This window comes from Lagenorhynchus albirostris, chromosome 15, assembly GCF_949774975.1.
Source record: "Lagenorhynchus albirostris chromosome 15, mLagAlb1.1, whole genome shotgun sequence".
NCBI classification, from domain to species: domain Eukaryota; kingdom Metazoa; phylum Chordata; class Mammalia; order Artiodactyla; family Delphinidae; genus Lagenorhynchus; species Lagenorhynchus albirostris.
The window spans coordinates 61,667,229-61,686,874 of record NC_083109.1 but is presented as its reverse complement, the minus strand read 5'-3'; the positions used below and the strand labels follow the sequence as shown (position 1 = coordinate 61,686,874).

Below are 19,646 nucleotides of genomic sequence, written 5' to 3'. Positions count from 1 at the left end.
AAGTAGTACCTATGCACTGCTAAAAAAAAAAATAAAAAGAAAATATAAGTGAAATTGAGAAATATATAAAGGAGAAAACACCCCACTCCAGTTCTCAGTCCACAATAACCACTTCTAGTGTCTTAGTGTGCTGCCCATCGGTCTTGTCTATAATGTGTTAAAAGTGTAATTGAGACTCTATACTGTATGATTTTCATAAGGTTTTTTCCATTTCTCCATGTCTTTAAAAAAAATCTCTGGAAACTTCATTTCCAAATGTATTAGATACATTTCCAGCTGTATTAGATACTATTTTATAGACTGCTACCTTTTGGACATTGGTGATACTTCCTACTTTTATCAATTACTGATGTGGTGAGGATGCTTGTGAATAAATCTTTGCCCCCCTCCCACCCTTTTATTATTCCTTAACTGAGATTTGCAGAAATGGAATTCTTGCATTAAAGGGTCTGAATATTTTAAGTAGACTCCCCATTTTGACACACCAAGCCAAGAGGGTCTGAGGGCGGAGAGGCAGCCGGTGGCCCTGGCTCTGATATGCCTGTCCCTCCTGCAGGCGATAAGGAGGGAGAGCCCAGCCCAGCCTGTTTGCTCTCCACCAAGACTGCTTTGCAATCCCCACCCCAGACAGAGCACGCGTGGGTATTACTCATCTTTGAAGCATGATTTGGGGAGTGGGTGGGGATGGTGTTGGGGGAGGCCAAGGTGGGGGGGCAGGTGGGGAGTGCTGGCCTGGGAGTCTGGCCTGGGCCCAGCTCCACCAGTGCCACCCAGCATCCCTCTCTTCATCTGAAAAGAAGAGTAACCCTGCGAGGCATGAGGCCAGGGACATGAAGGTACTGCATGCAGATCGGCTGGGCTATCAGCGTCTCCGGCAGGTCACGAGGGTTAAACAGGTAAAGTCAGGCAGCCTCAGGGCCTGATGAACAGACACAGGAGGAAAGAAAACATTCTCCCTCCTTTCACTTAAGAAACCTTCCGTGGCTCCTCCTCGGCTCAATGTCCACGTCAGGCTGGGGGACTTAAGTGTGACCAGTGAAATCTGAGCAATGCAGATTTTCTTCATGCTTCCTAAACAGTTTATTTTTCTCTACATAGAAGTTTTACCTGTATAAAAGAATCTTTATTTTTATTTCAAGTAACTTCTTTAAACTTTCAGAAGCAAAGTTTGAGTGAAATCTGCAAAGATACAAAGGGTTAATGAATGGTTCATGGAGTCACAAAAAAACATTTTGGATGCCAGCTTATCTCTGCAGGGCCAGTCTTCAGGTTGACCGCCTTTCACACCTGCTGCTGTCACACTGGGAGGGAATCAAAGGCCACAGTTCATTTCATATTTACAATTACAGCACTTGGTGTAATTATACTTGTTGTTTTATACATCAGAACAGAGTGTACGGTGGGAGGTCAATGTACAAAATGTTTCCTTAAACAAATGGACTAGCCTGGATTTTACAAATTAAATTCTTAAAAACAAAACAAAGTAAACCCCAAGACAACAATTTTAAGTAGCACTGAAGCAGCTCGGCCTGATGTGAATTACTCTCCATGAAATGCCTGACATCCCACTCAATTCCCCCAGAAAAAGAGATGCAAACTTTCAACGATTACAAGTAGAAAACAGTGATGGCAAGTCTAACCACCATCATTCTAATCTTGAACTGAATCCTTTCAGAGGTTTAACTCTGAAACCGTCTAGCAACTCTTAAATAAGACAGAGTCGTCAACCGGATTTTGGTTTTTCCTCTGTGTTTTTTATATGCAACTGCCATGCCTATGACAAAATCTCCTGTTCTCCTAAACTTAACTTAGAGGACAGGCCTGGGCCTGGGCTCAGTCTCAGGGCTCCAACTTGCCCTGGGAGCCTTGTGTCAGTCTCTGAGGTTATTAGCGCAAGTGGGACTGAGACCCACTCCATGTCCTCTGAGAACCCTGGGTCCCTGCCAGGTGTCGTGGACTGGGCCTCCCAAGACCCCACGAGGAAGGTGGCTGGGTGGGAGGCACGGTGGCTTTGTCAGCCAAGCGCTGGGGCGCCAGTCCCTGCTGCCACAGGCAGAGGGAGAAGACCTGGCTGTAGCCTTTGACAGACAAAGCAGCACCTTGTTTACTAGGGGCAGAAAATAGGGTGTCCGCTCCCCATCCCCCTCGCCACACTTAAGCATCAGAGCTTGGCTGGCAGGGAGGCTGGAAGAGTCCCTCAGAGGCTGGGCAGCGTCAGTCACAACACCTGGGTTTCCAGCCGTCGGACCTCCTTAACCACGTGATCAATGTTAATAATTGGGTTAAAGTACAGGGCCCAGTAAAACAGACAGTTGCAAACAAATTGAGGGATGAGGGGCCAGAACATGGCCACAAAAAGCCCCTGTGTTGATACTTTCCAAAAGTGGCTCCACATCCTCTGAGGCACAGTCCTGAAAAAGGAAGAGAAGCATTTGAGAGGCAGAATAGTGATGGCGTTTCTAACGACAGCGCCGAGGCACTCAGACCCTGGGCCTTTGCCTGATGCGGTCTGGCTGCCAGTGCTGCAGAGACCTTGTTTCCTGTCCCTAGTGCCCCAGACATACCTTTCCTGACCACTCCACCTTCAACTCCCAGGGCGCAGCCTAGAGGGTGCCTCCTCAGGGCACTGTCGCCCAGTCCCCACGCCTGGTCCCACAGGCGAGGCCTCCCCAGCACAGTCCCAGCTCCACCTGCTTCTTCGCTGGGTCGCTCTTGTACGTATTTAACATAATCTTTTCTCTGCTAGGCTGCAGGCCTTCAGAGTATAAACTGTCTTCTTTACCAAAAGATCTGTGGTGTCCAGCAGAGAACCAGGGGCAGAGTAGGGGCTCAATCAACTGTGCCTGAATAAGTGAGTTCACCGAATTGAAATAAATGAGGGAGAGTCTTGTCAGGTTCTCAGAACTATTTATAAGGCTGCTCCTGATGGATGAGGCCAAGACCCCTTCACGTCATGGGCTGTTTCAGGCTGAAAGGATGCTGGTGTGCTGATGCATTACTTCTGCCTGCCCAGCAGCCATACCCTGTCTTCTGGAAGTACCTTTTGAGTTTCCCTTTAGGGTGTCTCCCTCTCCTATTCTCTTCCATGTGGTCTGGTTGGGGCATCAGCTAGCCCCTGGTTGGGGGAGAGGCTGTGAGTGCACACCTGCATCTGGACACGGGGAGCCCACAAACCCCTGCACTTGTGATGGGTTTGGGGTGGCAGGGGGAGGCTGTGACCCAGGCTGGGCCAATCAGAGCAAAGGCATGTGAGCCTCAGGCTTTCACAAGCCTCAGAAGTGCTCTCTTTCCTCCAGGGCTGCTAAGCTGCTCAGATTGACACCCAGAGTGATCAAGGGCCCCCAAACAAAGACGTTGTTGAGGCTGAACAGAGCAGAGCTGTAAGAGAGAGAGAGAGGGAGGGGGAGGGGGAGGGAGGGAGAGGGAGAGGGAGAGGGAGAGGGTGGCCCTGATGACAGCATTTGGGTCTCTGGGTCCAGCCATGCAGGAAGCCTTCACTGGGCATGTCCCTTGGTAGGAAAGCCAATTTAGGTTGGTTTCTCTCACTTACAACCAAGAGTCACTTGACTCAGTGACTGTCTAGTCCAACTCTCTCATTTTATGCATTAATCCAGAGAAATTATCACTGTTCCAGCTGGTGGCAGTGCAGGGTTAGAACTCATGCCTACAGAATTCCTCATCAAATCCCTTTATGCTCTGCCACACTGCTGCTTTCCGTAAAGTACCCTCTTCTTCTCACTTGTTTATTCCTCAATTACTGAAGCCCTTCACGCTCCGCGCCGCAGGAATTAGCCAGCACATCACATGGGGAGAAGGCGCATGGGACGCACTTTGACAGTGAGCGCCACCAGAGCCACCCCAGCCCCAACACAAAGGCATTTTCCTGTTTGCTGCTTAAGCAGTATTTCTAAACCAGAGCCTGGGGCGTCTTCTCGAGTCTGAACAACACTCCACAGAGGACTTCTCCTCCACTTGGTATTTCTTTCCCAGTCTCTGTTGCTCCAACCATCTCCTACATAAAAACACACTTACTTCAGTTCACTTCTTGACCAGGTCCTCCAAAAGGAGAATAATTCCAGAACTGAGAGTAACATGGCATTGACGATGAGAAACCGTGACGTCCAGTAATGGACCTCCAGCCAGTCCCAAGCAAATTCAGCAATCAGCTGGTATGGAAGGAAGGAGTACTTGACAAGGAATTCTCTCCACTGCTTCCATGTGGGCTCTCTAAGATCCTTTAAAAATAACACACAAGTAAATAAAACTACATAAAAATGGACACAAAAAAATCATGAGGATTGACTTTTACACAAAATACTGTGGTTATCCCAGTGAGTTTTACATTTATTAAAACATACATACACATACACGCATATGCAACAATCTAAAACGAGATTTCCATCCACAAACTCACCTTGTAATAATTAATCTTGCACTGGATAAATGTTACCAAAGAGGCTGAACTGAGATGCTTGTTATATAATTGTGGAAGCTCAGAAGTAAAAAAAAATCTAAGCATGAGTAATCTAAGCGTTATTAATAATGAGGTTGAAATGAATACAAATTAACCAGCTTTACAATTTCTTCACCACTGCAAGGGTAGCTCAAACAATTTCAATTCAACAGCTCATCTGTGGTAGAATGATAACAGGTCATGGGAAAAGTAAACATATACCTTTAAAAAGTAATTTTGGGAAAATGAAAAATTTTCCTTACAGAATTAGCAGGTAATCTGTAACGAGAGCATTTAAACAACTCATAAGCATCCAGAGGCTAATGAAAGCCAAGCAAGACTGTGTACAACGGAGCAGACACTGAGCATCCCAAGAAGAAAGTCAGCGTGATAAGCGGGCAAGGGTTGATGGGGCTCTTTAAAACGGAAAGGTCAGGGGGTCTCTGTGCTCCCAGTCCAGCAAGGGCAGGGAACAGCTGAAAACTGGGTAATCAGAGAAACACTGTGCAAAGGGGCTAACCTGCAGGCTTAAAACTACACCCAAGGCTGAGGTCAGCTAGGTAGGCATTTGATTCAAGTGTTTAGAAAAGGGTCTGTGGAGATTTAGGAATTCTGTTTCAACATCATATACGATGATTCCTATATATCCATGTGACTTTCGATATAAACGGATCAGAGGGACTGCCCCAAAAGTACCAATGTAGAGGACATTACCCTCTGATGACCAACTAGACAAAATCACCCTGAGTCAATGCGATCCACTGACAGTTCTGAAGGAATCCATCAGAGCTGTGGTGGGTAACTATCCCTGCCAAAGGCCCTGTGGTCAGCTGACGTGATGACTCCCATCAGTGAGCTGGATGACAGCTTACTATTCTGAGGCCAACAGGACGGATGCTAACCCTGCCTTGTGGTAGGACAAATAATCATCCTTTGGGGATCCTGTTAAGAGACAGATTACCAAGCTGGAGGGCCCACAGAGCTAACCCTTGGGCAATCTGGACCTATGCTATCTTCTTTTATAACAGAAGCAAAGCTGGGTTTTTTTCCCCTAAATATTTCAAGTCCAGAGGGTAACCCCTCTTGCTATGCAATGCAGGAAACAAAACAGGCTTCTGGGAGTGGGGAAGTTCCTGCTGTATTTTCTTTCGTAGGGGCTCTCCTTGCAAAATTCAAATGAAGCCTCTGTTGTTTCCTCTTCCCTGACAGGCACCAGCCATGTCTCCAATTCCATCCCACGCTGAGGAATGGCAGCACGAAGCCACTCAAGGCCCTCTCCAGACCCACCAGAAGCTTGGTGATGATGTCCTCCCCGGAGCTGTCTTCTTGCAGAGGGCAGATGGTATGGATGAAGGGCAGGAAGGTGTCTGTGTAGTCAAACAGGTAGAGGTACAGCAGACAGAGTCTCGGGGAGCTCTTGAGGGCGTACAGCAGGAACAGGGACCTGCCTGGGTTCACGGCCTGCAGAGGATGAGGCGGGTGCAGGGACTCGTTACAACAGTAGCTGCCCGCTCCCCACCCATGCTCCTTCCGCGGTCTCACGCCCTCCACGTGGTTTGCACTGGGAATGAATGAATGAATGAATGGGAAGAAGGGGCCAAGTAATCCATCTGTTAGGCTACATTATAGAAAGATCCAGTCTCTCTCCATGGGTGGGGAGGGATAGGGGGATGAGAAGCAAGCTCCTAGGCACATTTAGAAGAACACAACCTTTCGGGAAAGTAATCAGTGGGCACCACTTAATAAAAAAATCAGAAGGCCTCACGCACAAAATATTTAGTGTTGCATTGTGCATAGTAGAGAAAAAGTGAAATCTGTGACCTCATCCTGAAGTTACAGTAGATATTTAGCCCAGAATTCATACAGCCATGGAGGAATGTATAGGAGGGGTGTTGGATAATGCTTATGTTACAATGTTAGGTGAAGAAAAGATCTAAGATGTGTAGCCATCCACCTCCACAGTGTCAGTGCCGTGAAAGCAGGGCCTGCCTGATTCAGGACTCAGATCCCTTTTCTAAAGGACCACCTGGCTCACAAGAGATGTCAGTACATGTTTGCGGAATGAATACAAAAATAAAACAGCTGTTTTAAGTACACTCAGAAAATTGTCTAGAAGAAAACAGAGCAAAACGCAATGTTACCCATGTCTGAATCTCAGGTGGGATTAGGGTCAATTTATTTTCATTTTCTTCACTTCTGTAAATTTTGCTATAATGAATGTACATTTATATTTTTCCTGATTATAAAAGAAACTTAAAAATGATTCAACTTACTTGATGCTACTAAGCATCAAGTAAAATGGGCAAAAGATGTGAATGGACACTTCACCAAAGAAGATAGAAGGATGGCAAATACGCACATGAAAAGATGCTCATTATCACTAATCCTTAAAGAAATGCAAATTAAGCCAGTGAGATACCACTGTACACTAATTAAAAAGGGGAGGGATGGGAAGGAGGGCTTACAAAGGGGCGGGAAGAAGCTTTTGGGAGTGATGTATACATTCACTATCTTGATTGTGGTGATGGTTTCACAGGTGTGTACATATGTCAAAACTTAGCAAATTGTACACTTTAAATATGTGTATGTCAATTATAGCTCAACAAAACTGTAAAAACATATTCAACTTATTTGATGCTATTAGTGGCTTACCAATAAAGCTTTTAAAGTGTGATAACGGTTACATTTAAGAAGACAGTCCTTCTCTTTAGAGCTTCACACTAAAGTATTTAGGGGTGAAATAACATGATGTGTGGATATGCTTTGATATAATTCCAGGACTGGGGGTGTGGGGAGAGGGTGGAGGGGTACAGATGAATTAGGAGTGACCATGAGTCGATGCTCGTTGAAGCTGGGTATGAGTACTCTCTTCCCTCTATTTTTGTATGTACCTAACATTTTCTATATTTAAAAAAATTTTTAAGAGGTCCAACTTGTGAAATGGCTGATTCCAGGTCTGGGGCAGGAAAGGTACACGAGTAACTTGAACATCTTGTCGTGTGAGAACGGAAACTATCAAAGACTAATAAATCATGTTAAAAGGACTCATTAGCAAGTACGCTGTACCTCAATTCAAAAGTTAAATTTAAAAAATGGACTCGGAGAATAATTTGAAGAGACTCCTATTCAAAAAAGATGGGACAGTTGGAGCATCAATTAGAATAACTATTGAAATGTATTCAAATACATCAAGAATGTCAAAATACTCAGTTATTAATAATCCTAAAGAAAGAAATTGGTCACTTTTGGAGGACAACAGGGAAGCAAATTCTGAAACTGGTAAGTAAATGGAGAAGATCAAGCATTTAACCTGCCCTTCTGGTATAAACTGTACTTAGGATAATCAAAATGGCTGTTGACAGATTTCCTTTTTATTAAAGATGTATGTCAGCTAACAAGATGAAAAAGAAATGAGAGAGTTACAGTATCACCATTTGGCAACCCTTAATGAACTAATGGATCTAAACAATCAATGATCATGGGACATTATGAGCCTCTTGATGGAAGAAAATACCACACCTATAAAGCAGCCTTGCCGAAACACCAAACCTAAACCAAAGTAAGCCTCTAGTCCTAACTCCTAGATTATAGGATATGCAGGGGAAGAAGGGACCTGTTAGGTGACACCACAGAGAGATAACTGGCAAAGTACAAAATGTCAGAAAACTACAGGAGAAAATGATCTGGTTTCTTCAACAAATAAATGCAGGGTAATGACAGAGGAAGGGAGAATCTACAGACTGAAAGAGACTTAAGAGACATGACAACCAACAAACAACCCAATTAAAAAAAAATTCAGAAGACCTGCATAGACATTTTTCCAAAGAAGACAGTGAGATGGCCAATAGGCCCATGAAAAGATGCTCAACATCACTAATTATCAGAGAAATGCAAATCAAAATCACAATGAGATATCACCTCACACCTGTCAGAAAAGCCCTCACCAAAAGCACCACAGATAACAAATGCTAGAGAGGGTGTGGAGAAACGGGAACCCCTGTACACCGTTGGTGGGAATGTAAATTGCTGCAGCCACTGTGGAAAACAGTATGGGTGGTCCTCAAAAAACTAAAAATAGAGCTACCATATGATCCATCAATCCCACTCCTTGGAATCTATCCAAAGAAAACAAAAACACTAATTTGAAAAGATGCAGGCACCCCAATGTTCATAAGAGCATTATTTGCAATTGACAAGATATGGAAGCAACCTAAGTATCCATCAACAGATGAATGGGTAAAGATGCTGTGGCATATAAATACACACACACACACACACACAATGGAATACTACCCTTCCATAAAAAGAATGAAACTTTACCATTTTGCAACAACATGGATGGATCTGGGGGTATTATGCTTAGTGAAATAAGTCAGACATAGAAAAATAAGTAGGTATATTTTTACTTATATGTGGAATCTAAAAAATAAAACAAACAAATGCCTATAACAAAACAGAAACCAACTCACAGATATAGAGAACCAACTAGTAGTCACCAGTGGGGAGAGGGAAGGTGGGAGGGGCAAGACAGGGGTAGGGGATTAAGAGGTACAAACTACTATATATAAAATAAGCTATAAGAATATACTGTTTAGCACAGGGAATATAGCAAATATTTTTATAATAACTTTAAGTGGGGTATGATCTATAAAAATATTGAATCACTATGTTGTACACCTGAAACTAATATTGAAAACCAACTTTACCTCAAAAAAAAAAAAAAAGACATGACAACCAAATGTGGACCTTGTTGGGACCCTGGGTGGAACAAATCAACTGAAAAAAAAAAAGTTGGGTATTTGAATACTGACAAATTATTTGATAATATCAGAGAATTATTCATCCTGGGGGGGTATATTGTGGTATTTTAGTTTTGTTTTTCAAGAAGTTTTTACTTTTTAGGGCCTCTCCTGGTGGTCCAGTGGTTAAGAAAACGCCTTCCAATGCAGGGGACACGGGTTTGATCCCTGGTTGGGGAACTAAGATCCCACATGCCACAGGGCAACTAAGCCTGCGCGCCACAACTACTGAGCCTGCACCCTGTGGAACCCGTGCGCTGGAACTAGAGAGAAGCCTGAGTGCCACAACGAAGATCCCGCATGCCGCAACTAAGACCTGACGCAGCCACATAAATTTAAAAAAAAAGTCTTTACTTTTTAGAGATTCAATAAAATATTTACTTATGAAATATATGCTATCTCAGATTCAAAATAATCAGGGGTAGCAGGAGTAGGTATTACTGAAATAACACAGCCATGAGTTGCTGTTGTATGGGTTGATGGAAGTTTTGTACTATTATCCTGCTTTTGGGTATATTTGAAATTTTCCATAGTAAAAGTTTTTTGAAAAATCTAACTTCTAAAAATTATCTCTATATTGTAACGTAGGTGAGACATAGAAATATGGAAGTAGTTCTTCATTTTAAAGCAATGTTTCCCAACCTTGTTTTCATTATTACCCCTTGAGGAGCCTTTTAAAGACATTTTTTTCATAAGCCCTCCCCTGCCCCGTGAAACGTTAACACCACAGATATACCGTGTGTCTGTTTATGTCCTGTGGTCTTTGGAGGGCCACAAGTCACTGCGATACTTAACACTTTTCACCCCTCAGGAACCAATGGCCTTGGGAGCGATGCTGCTCCTATTGGGTGTGCAGGCTCTAAAGGAATACAGGTCCCAGAAATAGAGCCCGAAGGCACCCAGCCACATCTTGGTTAGTACGAGACAAAGGGAGATGACCGGGTTACATGTTTGTAGGTCTGGGATCAGCTGGACCAAAATATCCCAACTCTGGGGCTACCTTCTATCAGAGAAGGAGGATAAACCAACCTCCCAGTTAGGTGGTTACGATGACAGCACTGCTGTGGGGAGCTGTCCCTCTCAGGTCTGACGAGAACAGTGGCATTCAGGGGCAGCCGCACCGAGGGGTCTTACCACACAGCCTGCAGGCTGAACATCAAGCGACCACCCCTGGGGAGGGGCTGAAGCGCAGATCTGAAGGAGCAGACTGATGATAAGGTTCTGCCTGCTCTTTACAGTGCGACCAGAATACCATCCCCATTCACTCTGGTGAATATTAAGTTTACTTTGACAGATTCTAAATAGAGGCTCATTGCTGGATACAGGACCCAGAAAGGTTCTGTCAGATATTAAAACCCACCATAGGTCTAACATTGGCTACAAGAAGTCCAGAATTTGACTGCATTAAAAAAACTAATAATTTATGATAAAAGAGAAGTAGGGATTTTTTTTTTAAACTGACAAACAACACAGAAAACAACAAATCATCTATCTTAGGACCCTATCCCCATTCTTCAAAAATTCTGAAACTAGTGTTTTTTCAGCTTTGAAGCAATACATGCACAAAATAAACACAATTTTTTCAAACGGCACAGAATTGTATTAAATGACAAATACAATCCACCCTTCCACTCAAGTCTCAATCCCTAGATGAAAACATTGTTAACAGTCTGTGTATCCTTCCAGAGGTTTTCTATGACACATACAAATGTGTAGCTTTTCTAACGTGTTTTTCTTTATTTTCAGTTAACAACTTGGGTATCATTTCTTGTTAGCACACCCAGGGTCACCTCGTTCCTTTGTAATGGCTACATGTATGGGTGAGCTGTATTTATTTAACCTGTTCCTAACAATGGGTGCTGAGGTTGTTTCCCACGTGCTATTACCAATGACACTGTGGTCAACATCTTGTTTAATAATTTCTGTGACTCAAACATTCAATTCTCACTGTGACTCTCTGAGGTCATTGGCTGAGGAGGAAACGGGACCAGGAGGCCCAGGGACTTGCTGGCGTTCCCACAGTCAGTGTGCCCTGGAGGAGCCTGGCGAGGAGCCCGGGAGTCAGGCTGCCGAGCCCTCTCTTGATCACAGCGCTATGCTGCCTGTGCTCTAAATGCAAAGAAGTGAAATTGTAGACCAAAGAGTAGGGGCGGTTTAAACTTTAATAGTTATTGACAAACTGCTCTCCAAAGAGACTGCGTCAATTTAGGATCCGCACACATGAGTGCCTCTTTCCTCACGTTATGAAAGTTCTTATCCTTGATAATGTCACAGGTGAGAATGACGCCAGCGGGTTGTCTCATTTGTACCATAATTATCAGTGAGCATTTTTCCCCCATAAACTTATTGGTTATTTGTATTTATTTTTCTCCATGATGTCTTTTTTAGGGTATAGGTATCTGTACTCCAGACACTCTATGACTAATAAAAAATAGAGTATTCGGGCTTCCCTGGTGGCGCAGTGGTTGAGAGTCCGCCTGCCGATGCAGGGGACACGGGTTTGTGCCCCGGTCCGGGAAGATCCCACATGCCGCGGAGCAGCTGGGCCCGTGAGCCATGGCCGCTGAGCCTGCGCGTCCGGAGCCTGTGCTCCGCAATGGGAGAGGCCACAGCAGTGAGAGGCCTGCGTACCGCAAAAAAAAAAAAAAAAAAAAAAAAAAAAAAAAAATAGAGTATTCGTTTTACACTACAGTATTCGCTAAATTCTCTCTGTGAAGGAGAACCAGGTACAGTCACACTGAAGAACAATTTATCAGCATCTGGTAAAGCTGAAGATGTGCGTTACTTGTGACCCAGTAATCCTATTCCTCAGTGTATAGCGCAAAGAAAGTCTTACACATGAGCACACGAACTTTCCAAGAATGTCCACAGCAGCCCTGTTTCTCATAGCAAAAATGGAAATAATCTCAGTGGCCATCAATGGGAGAATGTATAAATGGTCATGCACTTGTGCAGTGGAATATGGCACAAGAGAAAAAGAGAGCCACAGACAAAAGCTACTTGCAGAAGGATAATAAGCTCAGTTCATGCCTTTTATGTTAAGGTTAAAAACCTAGAACGTTGTTCCTAGAGCTGTGGATATATACCCATAACACAAGTAGAAAAACAGGCTCAGGAAGGATACACAGGCATAGGGAAAGTGGGGATGCAGGGGGCTTCGGTTTTGTCTGATGTATTCATGAGCAGTGGGCAGGCAGATAACTGATATCTGGTGCTCAATACTTATTTTCCATTGAAAAAATAGAGTTCACCTTGTATTCCCAGAGGTTTTGCGGGGGCTTCACACCCAGTGCTTTGACTCGCTCCAGTTCCATGAGGATGGCTCTTCGGTGGCTGCTGTTTTCTATGGTATATGGTGCCCTGGAAAATTCTTCCTCTGTCAAAGTTAAAAGCAACCTAGGGTGTGGGCAAGGAGATAGGAGGAGATGTCTTTTGAGATTACATCCTGGAAGCAAACTTTCCACAGTCGGAGTTCCACCTTATCAACACAGATAAACACTTTAGGCTTGAGGTAAGACATCTAACATATGAAATAAGATTAATAATAGCAAACAACTGAAAGCTTACTATTTGCCAGTCCCTCTATTTTTTAAAGTGTGTGTGTACAGAAAAAAAAAGTTGGGAAGAAATCCAATAAAACATTATGACATTAAGAGTAGTTGTTTGGGGACTTGCCTGGTGGTGCAGTGGTTAAGAATCCGCCTGCCAGTGCAGGGGACACGGGTGGGATCCCTGGTCCGGGAAGATCCCACATGCTGCGGAGCAACTAAGCCCGTGCTCCACAACTACTGAAGCTCGTGCACCTAGAGCCCATGCTCTGCAATAAGAGAAGCTACAGCAGTGAGAAGTCCGCGCACCACAATGAAGAGTAGCCCCTGCTCGCCGCAACTAGAGAAAGCCTGCACGCAGCAACGAAGACCCAATGCAGCCAAAAAAAGAGTAGCTGTTTGAGGATAGTGATTAAATAAAGATAAGTGTAGATCCCTTATCTGTTCCCTTTCATCAGAAGACGTGAATTCACCTCCACAGTGATTCCTTGTTAAAAGTGCCCCGTAAAGGTTTATTCCCTTTCACTCAACAATTCCAGTTTTGGAATCTCTCCTCTGGAAGGAAGACAGTTACAGAAAGACATATTGTATTAAGTGGGTAGAGAAGTTTCTTTAACTACAATTCAGGGCGAGGGTGGGGAGGTGGTACAACTTCTTACAAAAAACAGACAAAGTGGGAGTATTTTGCTTCCTCAATAGAGAGTCAAGTGTTAAAAGCTCAGTTCAGGGGGAAAAAATGGACCAGGGTGGGAGGTGGGGCAGTCTAGCAGTGAGTGGACTACACGTCTGACTCAAATGGGTTAGAGAGCGGCTGCCTGGTGGTCTAAGTAACACCCCTACGTGTTCCCCCTTCAAGGAAGGGAGGGACCCCAGTAAAGATGGACAGGGCTCCGGAAGGGGCAGGGGGATTTGCTGATGGGCAGAAGCATAGCTGACGCATAGCTCAGCGATGAGTGAGCTCCTCAAACTAATAGGTTCCTCAGAGCATTTGCACAATGTAGTCTGGTACCGTCTGGAGCAGAAAAAAGGGAAACACCACATATGTGTGCTGGTAGAGATTGATTAATAGACTATAGCCTATACACATACATATAAACACAGGTTTGCTTAGTACAATCGTATTTCCAGTTTAAATAAATAAATAACATGTTATATAACACATCTATATGTATGCCTGTATAAACATTGAAAAAAATCTGGACAGGTGTCCAGCAAGATGATAATAGTGGTTTTCTCTGAAGAGTAGGATTATGAAGGTATTTCATTTCTAATGTCCTACAATTCTACTTTATTATTTTAAAATAAATAAATATATGTTACTTTTATAATCAGGAAGCAACAAACAATTAAAATGTCAGTCGATGACATAAAATGGTTCAGCTGCTTTAGAAAACAGTTCAATGGCTCCCCAAAAGGTAAACACAGAGTTACCTTATGACCCAGCATTTCCACTCCAAGACAGTACTGAGTATTGAAAATATACGTCCACACAAAAACCTTTATATACAAATGGTCGCAGCAGCACTGTTCCTAACAGCCCCAAAATGGAATCAATCCAAATGTCCATCAACTGAAGAATGGATGAATGAAGAATGGAAATACTCTGAACAGGCAAATCCAGGAGACAGAAAGTAGAATGGTGGTTCCCGGGGGCTGCGAGAGGGGAAAATGAGGATTGACTGCCTTTAGCAGGAGCTCTCTTTTTGGGGATGATGGAAATATTCTAAAACCAGACTGTGGCGATGGCTGCACATATCTGTGAATATATTAAAAGCCACTGATTATACTCTTTAAATGGGTGACTTTTGGGGTTACGTGGATGGTGTCTCAATAAAACTGTTTAAAAAATGTCAGTGACGTATCAGAAGATTTTGCTCCTCACCTTCCATTTACTCTTTCAGATAAAAACCTGTCTCTGTAGAGAGAGGCCCAAGGGCCCAGCTGCTCCAGCCAGAGGACAACTTCTTCTGCTGTCCATGTGGCCACAGTCTTGTGCACCAGGAGGTCGTGCTCAGATTCCCTGCTGCTCCAGTGATACACCAGCAGGACCACCTGGGGAAAAGTGACATGGCCCTTATTCCACAGCAGGATCAGAGACGCCAGTTATAAATATGTGAGCGTGGGGCCGGGAAGGAAAAAGCTGAGCTGGAAGGGGATGATGCCAAGTCCATAGATATGGAAGCCGGCAACACCACTGCCACTGAGATCTGGGGAGCGTGACCCTTGGTGGGCTCATCTCTGCTGAGTCTCGGGTCGTCAGGGAACAGAGACAGGAATAGGACTCACTGCAGGGCACCAGGGAGCACTGCACCCTTTTCCCCATCAATTTGGCCAGTGTAACTGACTCGCGTGCCTTTTCTATTGGAAAATTTGTAATAGTTAGATTTTTGTAGCATGGATAGATCTTAAAAAGAAAATAGTCTCTACACTGGAAGTTAGTGAAGGGCTGTGCTCAAGACATGGCCTTGAGTTCCAGCTTTAACACCCTTCTGCACCGGTTTGCTCCTCTCTACAGCAGGAATAATAACAGTGCCTATTGCATAGGTTGTGAAGAGGATGAAATGGGACAAAGCTAACATTTACTGGGCTCTGAATATTACGTTGCATATACTTGCATAGGCAACATCCCCAGGTTTCAATGTACATAGTGAATTACCACATTTGGTCACATCATTAATCATTTAGGGGTATTTCAACAGAACTGACTTCACGGGAAACTGTGGGAGGGAGGGGGACAGAGAGACATAAACTTACTGCCACACCAGTTAAAGCTGTGAGCACTCCGGAAAAGAATCCCCCTCCCCTCTGCTGATTCACTCGGCCAGTGTTGGGAGCTGAAAGAATCTTATCATTCCCATACTTCTGAAAGGCTACGAGACTCTGGACTACATCATTATTCTGCTGAATGTCTTCAGATCGCATTCTAATTGCATCAGGAAATAATTTTTCAATGGCATCCCTATGGAGAACAGAAAAAAAAAATCACAAGACAGTTTTTTGACTAAGTACACTTATAATGTTTAGAGGCCAAAATAAAACTACTATCAACATTTAATAATATATAAGGATTCTAGAAGAATGGACAAGAAGATTGGTTATGGCCCTGTTGGTAGCAGCAACAAATCAGAAACACCTATATGTCCACTGTTAGGGCAACAGCTAAATAAAACATAGCATATTCAAACATACAGTGGAAATACATTCATACAGTGGAAACATACATAGTTTTAAAAATGAATTTACTGGATATCACTGTGTATCAAAATGAATAAATTTATCCACATTGTTGAATGAAATAGTAAACTGCAGAAACACAGTACACCACTGATGTGAGGAAATATTTGCATTTCCTATTGGCACATAAATGTATAAAAGTATTTTTAAAAATCTGAAAGATGGGGCTTCCCTGGTGGCGCGGCGGTTGAGAGTCCGCCTGCTGATGCAGGGGACACGGGTTCATGCCCCGGTCCGGGAGGATCCCACATGCCGTGGAGCGGCTAGGCCCGTGAGCCATGGCCGCTGAGCCTGCACGTCCGGAGCCTGTGCTCCGCAATGGGAGAGGCCACAACAGTGAGAGGCCCGCGTAATGCAAAAAAAAAAAAAAAAAAAAAAAAATCTGAAAGATGACAACTAAGTCATAACTGAAATTATTCTGAGAAAAAGGAAGGAAGAATTGTAAGATGGGGGAGGAGGGGTTGAAGGGGTCTTTATCAGCAATGTTCTGATTTTTTTAAAAGAATGTAAATGACTATATATGTACTGCTTATGTTATTAAAAATTAACTCAGAAAAAAGGTGCAGTTCAGTAGTGAGAGTGAGACCAACCCTCAGGTCATACTGTAGGCTCTTCATTTTCGATTATACACAGAGAACCCTTCTTCAATTTAAGGTTAACCCGCAGGTAAACCAAGGCTGAAAGGCCAGAGCAAAGTGGTGTAAATACATCTCCTGTGAAAAAGAGAATGCTGGGTTAATGTTTTCAGTGGAACTTCCTGGTACTCTGTTGATAACAAGAAGGCAAGAGAAAAGGATTTTAGCCTCAAAGACCTCACAGGGACATGATGAACATTATGAATGGAAGCAGAAATAAACCTGCTGTCTGAAGGTCTTAACAACTGTTGTGTGATGCCATGCATGAGAAACTCTATTAATGTGATAAATGCAACAGAGTTTAGTCAAAGATTATGAAAACCAGCATCAAACCAGTTTTCGAGAATGATACAGTTAGACCATCTTCTCTATGAGACCTAGGGTGTTCTCAGTGAATACACATCAATAAGAAGTATTATGTGCAAAGGGTTACAGACAATGGTCTGATAACCAGCATTTCTTTCTTTCCCCCATTTATAATAAACAAACAAATCACGGTCACCTGTGAGGAAGGGAGTCGGGACTTCCAGGTCCCTGAGCTCCCTGACTCACATGCCAGCAGATCCAGAATGACCCCTGAGGCAGTGGGCTCCACCCCTCTGGCCTTTCCAGATGTGGCTGCTCCCAGTAAGAGAAACCACACTGTACAGGCCCAATGAGCTACCCACGTGGGCTGAGCATTACCTGAGGAGAATACTGACTTTGGGGAAACCTTCCCATTTTTCTCTGCATTCTGGACACTCTGTCTTCTTCGAAGAGGCCCACCACAGAGCTAGGCAGTGCCGGCAGAAGCTGTGCCCACAGTTCAAGGTGGTTGGGTTAACCAGGATGTCGTAACAGCAGTGGCAGGAAAATTCCCTAACAGAAATCCGAGGGCTGCTGCTCTGGAGAGGGTCCTCTTCCTCAAGGCTTGTCATGTTCAGATCATTCTGCGGAGACTCTTCCATCTCTTAGCAAATTCTGGGATCCACAGACATAGAAAATTCCAGACTCAGAAAACTGCTGCAAAGCATCGTGAAATCTAGAAAAAAAGAGACAACAACAGAAATAGGAAAGATAATATAGTAGGTGTTTGAGATTACAGTCATTCTATTGATATTAAAGCTCTGATTTTTAAATGTGACAAATTTGGTTTCTAAAAATTTACATTCCATAAACCACATAAACATCACTAAATTTTTCTGACCTATTGTCATAGTTTCAAAAATTAGGTAAAGGGCTTCCCTGGTGGCGCAGTGGTTGAGAGTCCGCCTGCCGATGCAGGGGACGCAGGTTCGTGCCCCGGACCGGGAAGATCCCACGTGCCGCACAGCGGCTGGGCCCGTGAGCCATGGCTGCTGAGCCTGCGCGTCCGGAGCCTGTGCTTCGCAACGGGAGAGGCCACAACAGTGAGAGGCCCGCGTACCGCAAAAAAAAGAAAAAAAAAATTAGGTAAAGCAAAATAGTATAGTGGAAAGTTCAATTGACTTGGATGAGGGAGGCTGGAGAATTCTAGATCCTTCCATTCTGCTAACTTCCTTTGAAGATGTAATTTCTTTGGCCTCAGTTTTCTCAATGAAATTTCTGAAGTCCTTTCAACGTACATACTTTTAAATAAGCCAGCTTCTTGGCCCATGAAAATGTCTGGAGTCGGCAACAACAGATGTACTTCATATAAATAACAGAGTTTATCCAAACAAATCTGCCTTCCCCTTAGGTAATTAACTCTTTTGACACCTGATTTCAGAGGCTTCCACAGGAACAGTACCTGGAAGACAGTGAGGCCTGGTTCTCTGAGGTGCCCTGTGCCAGGTCCACTTGCCTGGGGCTTAATATCCACCCCCCCAACACACACCCCAAATCAACCGAAACATGCACATCCTGCCTTCTGGATCCCACCAGTTTGGTGCCACAGAAACACACTAATGTCACTAATATGCAAATGGCTAAGGACCATTCTCTTCTCATCCTTATCTGGGTCTTAAGGGAGTTTTTTATTGAGAAGCAGTATGATGGTGCCATGGAGTTAGAAGCTCAACTCTCCATCTCCGGGATGGTGCCTAAGTTACCTGGGCTCTCTGAGCCTTGTTTCCTCAGCTGTGGAATGGTGCTTACAGTACACAAACCTTCAAAGCTTCTTGTGAGAGTTAGAGATAGTGAACTAGGGTGGTGGATGGTGTAAACAGGGGCTAAAGAAATGATTATTCAGATCGTTACTGGAATTAGCATGGCGTAGGCACTGGTGGGGAAGAGTTTCTCAATCTCACTGTTGTTACAGGCAAGAAGGTAAATTGCTCTTGATCACCCACACTGGTCACGCAGAGAAGGGCTCTTTGCAGGCAGTGGTTAAGAACACAGGTCCCTGGGCTGGGCTGCCTGCATTCTTACCCCAGCTCTGCCATTTACTAGCTTTGCGCTCTGGATTTCTTTGAGTCTCAGGTTTCTCATATATAAATAGGGATGGTAATAGTATTTACCCCATTGGGAGGTTTTGAGAGTTAAGTAAGAGAATGCAAGTAAAGTGTCTGGCATACGGTAAGTAGACCATAAATGGTAGTAATTTCCCTGATTTTCAGGGAATTTTATCACCTTTTACAGGGCACAAATTTTATATAGAGCATGATAACACTATATTTTAAACAAGCAAATCTATAAACAAAGACTAGAAGAAAATACAATGAAGTATTAGTAGTTGGTTGGGTGGGGGAGGATCGTGATTTTCTTGGTTTTGGTTTTCTGTATTCACCAAGCTGTTCTTAATGAAAATGATGTTACGATAACTGCAAAAATATAGAGAAAATTATAAAAAGCAATCATATTTGCTCATTATTTGTATGTTTAGGAACATTTAAACATTTTCTAACTGCTTTCCTTTGGGCAGCCTCTTCAAATTACTAAGGAAGTAGGAGATCTTATATGTATAGGTTTTTAGAAAAAGGAATCATCATTTTGATAAAGTAGTTCCTTTATTTGACTACTATGGATTAAACAACTACCA

The 19,646-nt window shown here is 43.6% G+C and overlaps 1 protein-coding gene across 1 annotated transcript in view; it reads right to left on the bottom strand.

The window, feature by feature from the left end:
- Positions 1 to 1,101: 1,101 nt before the first annotated feature.
- The window catches only part of BFAR (bifunctional apoptosis regulator), a 29,236-nt gene continuing 10,691 nt past the window's right edge, over positions 1,102 to 19,646 (bottom strand). Inside the window, exons 2-8 of the mRNA XM_060123685.1 lie at positions 17,354 to 17,690; positions 15,555 to 15,759; positions 14,683 to 14,852; positions 12,504 to 12,648; positions 5,741 to 5,914; positions 4,033 to 4,235; positions 1,102 to 2,411 (exon numbers count right to left, since the gene is read on the bottom strand). Of these exons, the coding sequence (XP_059979668.1) occupies positions 2,219 to 2,411; positions 4,033 to 4,235; positions 5,741 to 5,914; positions 12,504 to 12,648; positions 14,683 to 14,852; positions 15,555 to 15,759; positions 17,354 to 17,616 (1,353 nt within the window). The 5' untranslated portion in view covers positions 17,617 to 17,690 and the 3' untranslated portion in view covers positions 1,102 to 2,218. The remainder of the gene's footprint in view (positions 2,412 to 4,032; positions 4,236 to 5,740; positions 5,915 to 12,503; positions 12,649 to 14,682; positions 14,853 to 15,554; positions 15,760 to 17,353; positions 17,691 to 19,646) is intronic.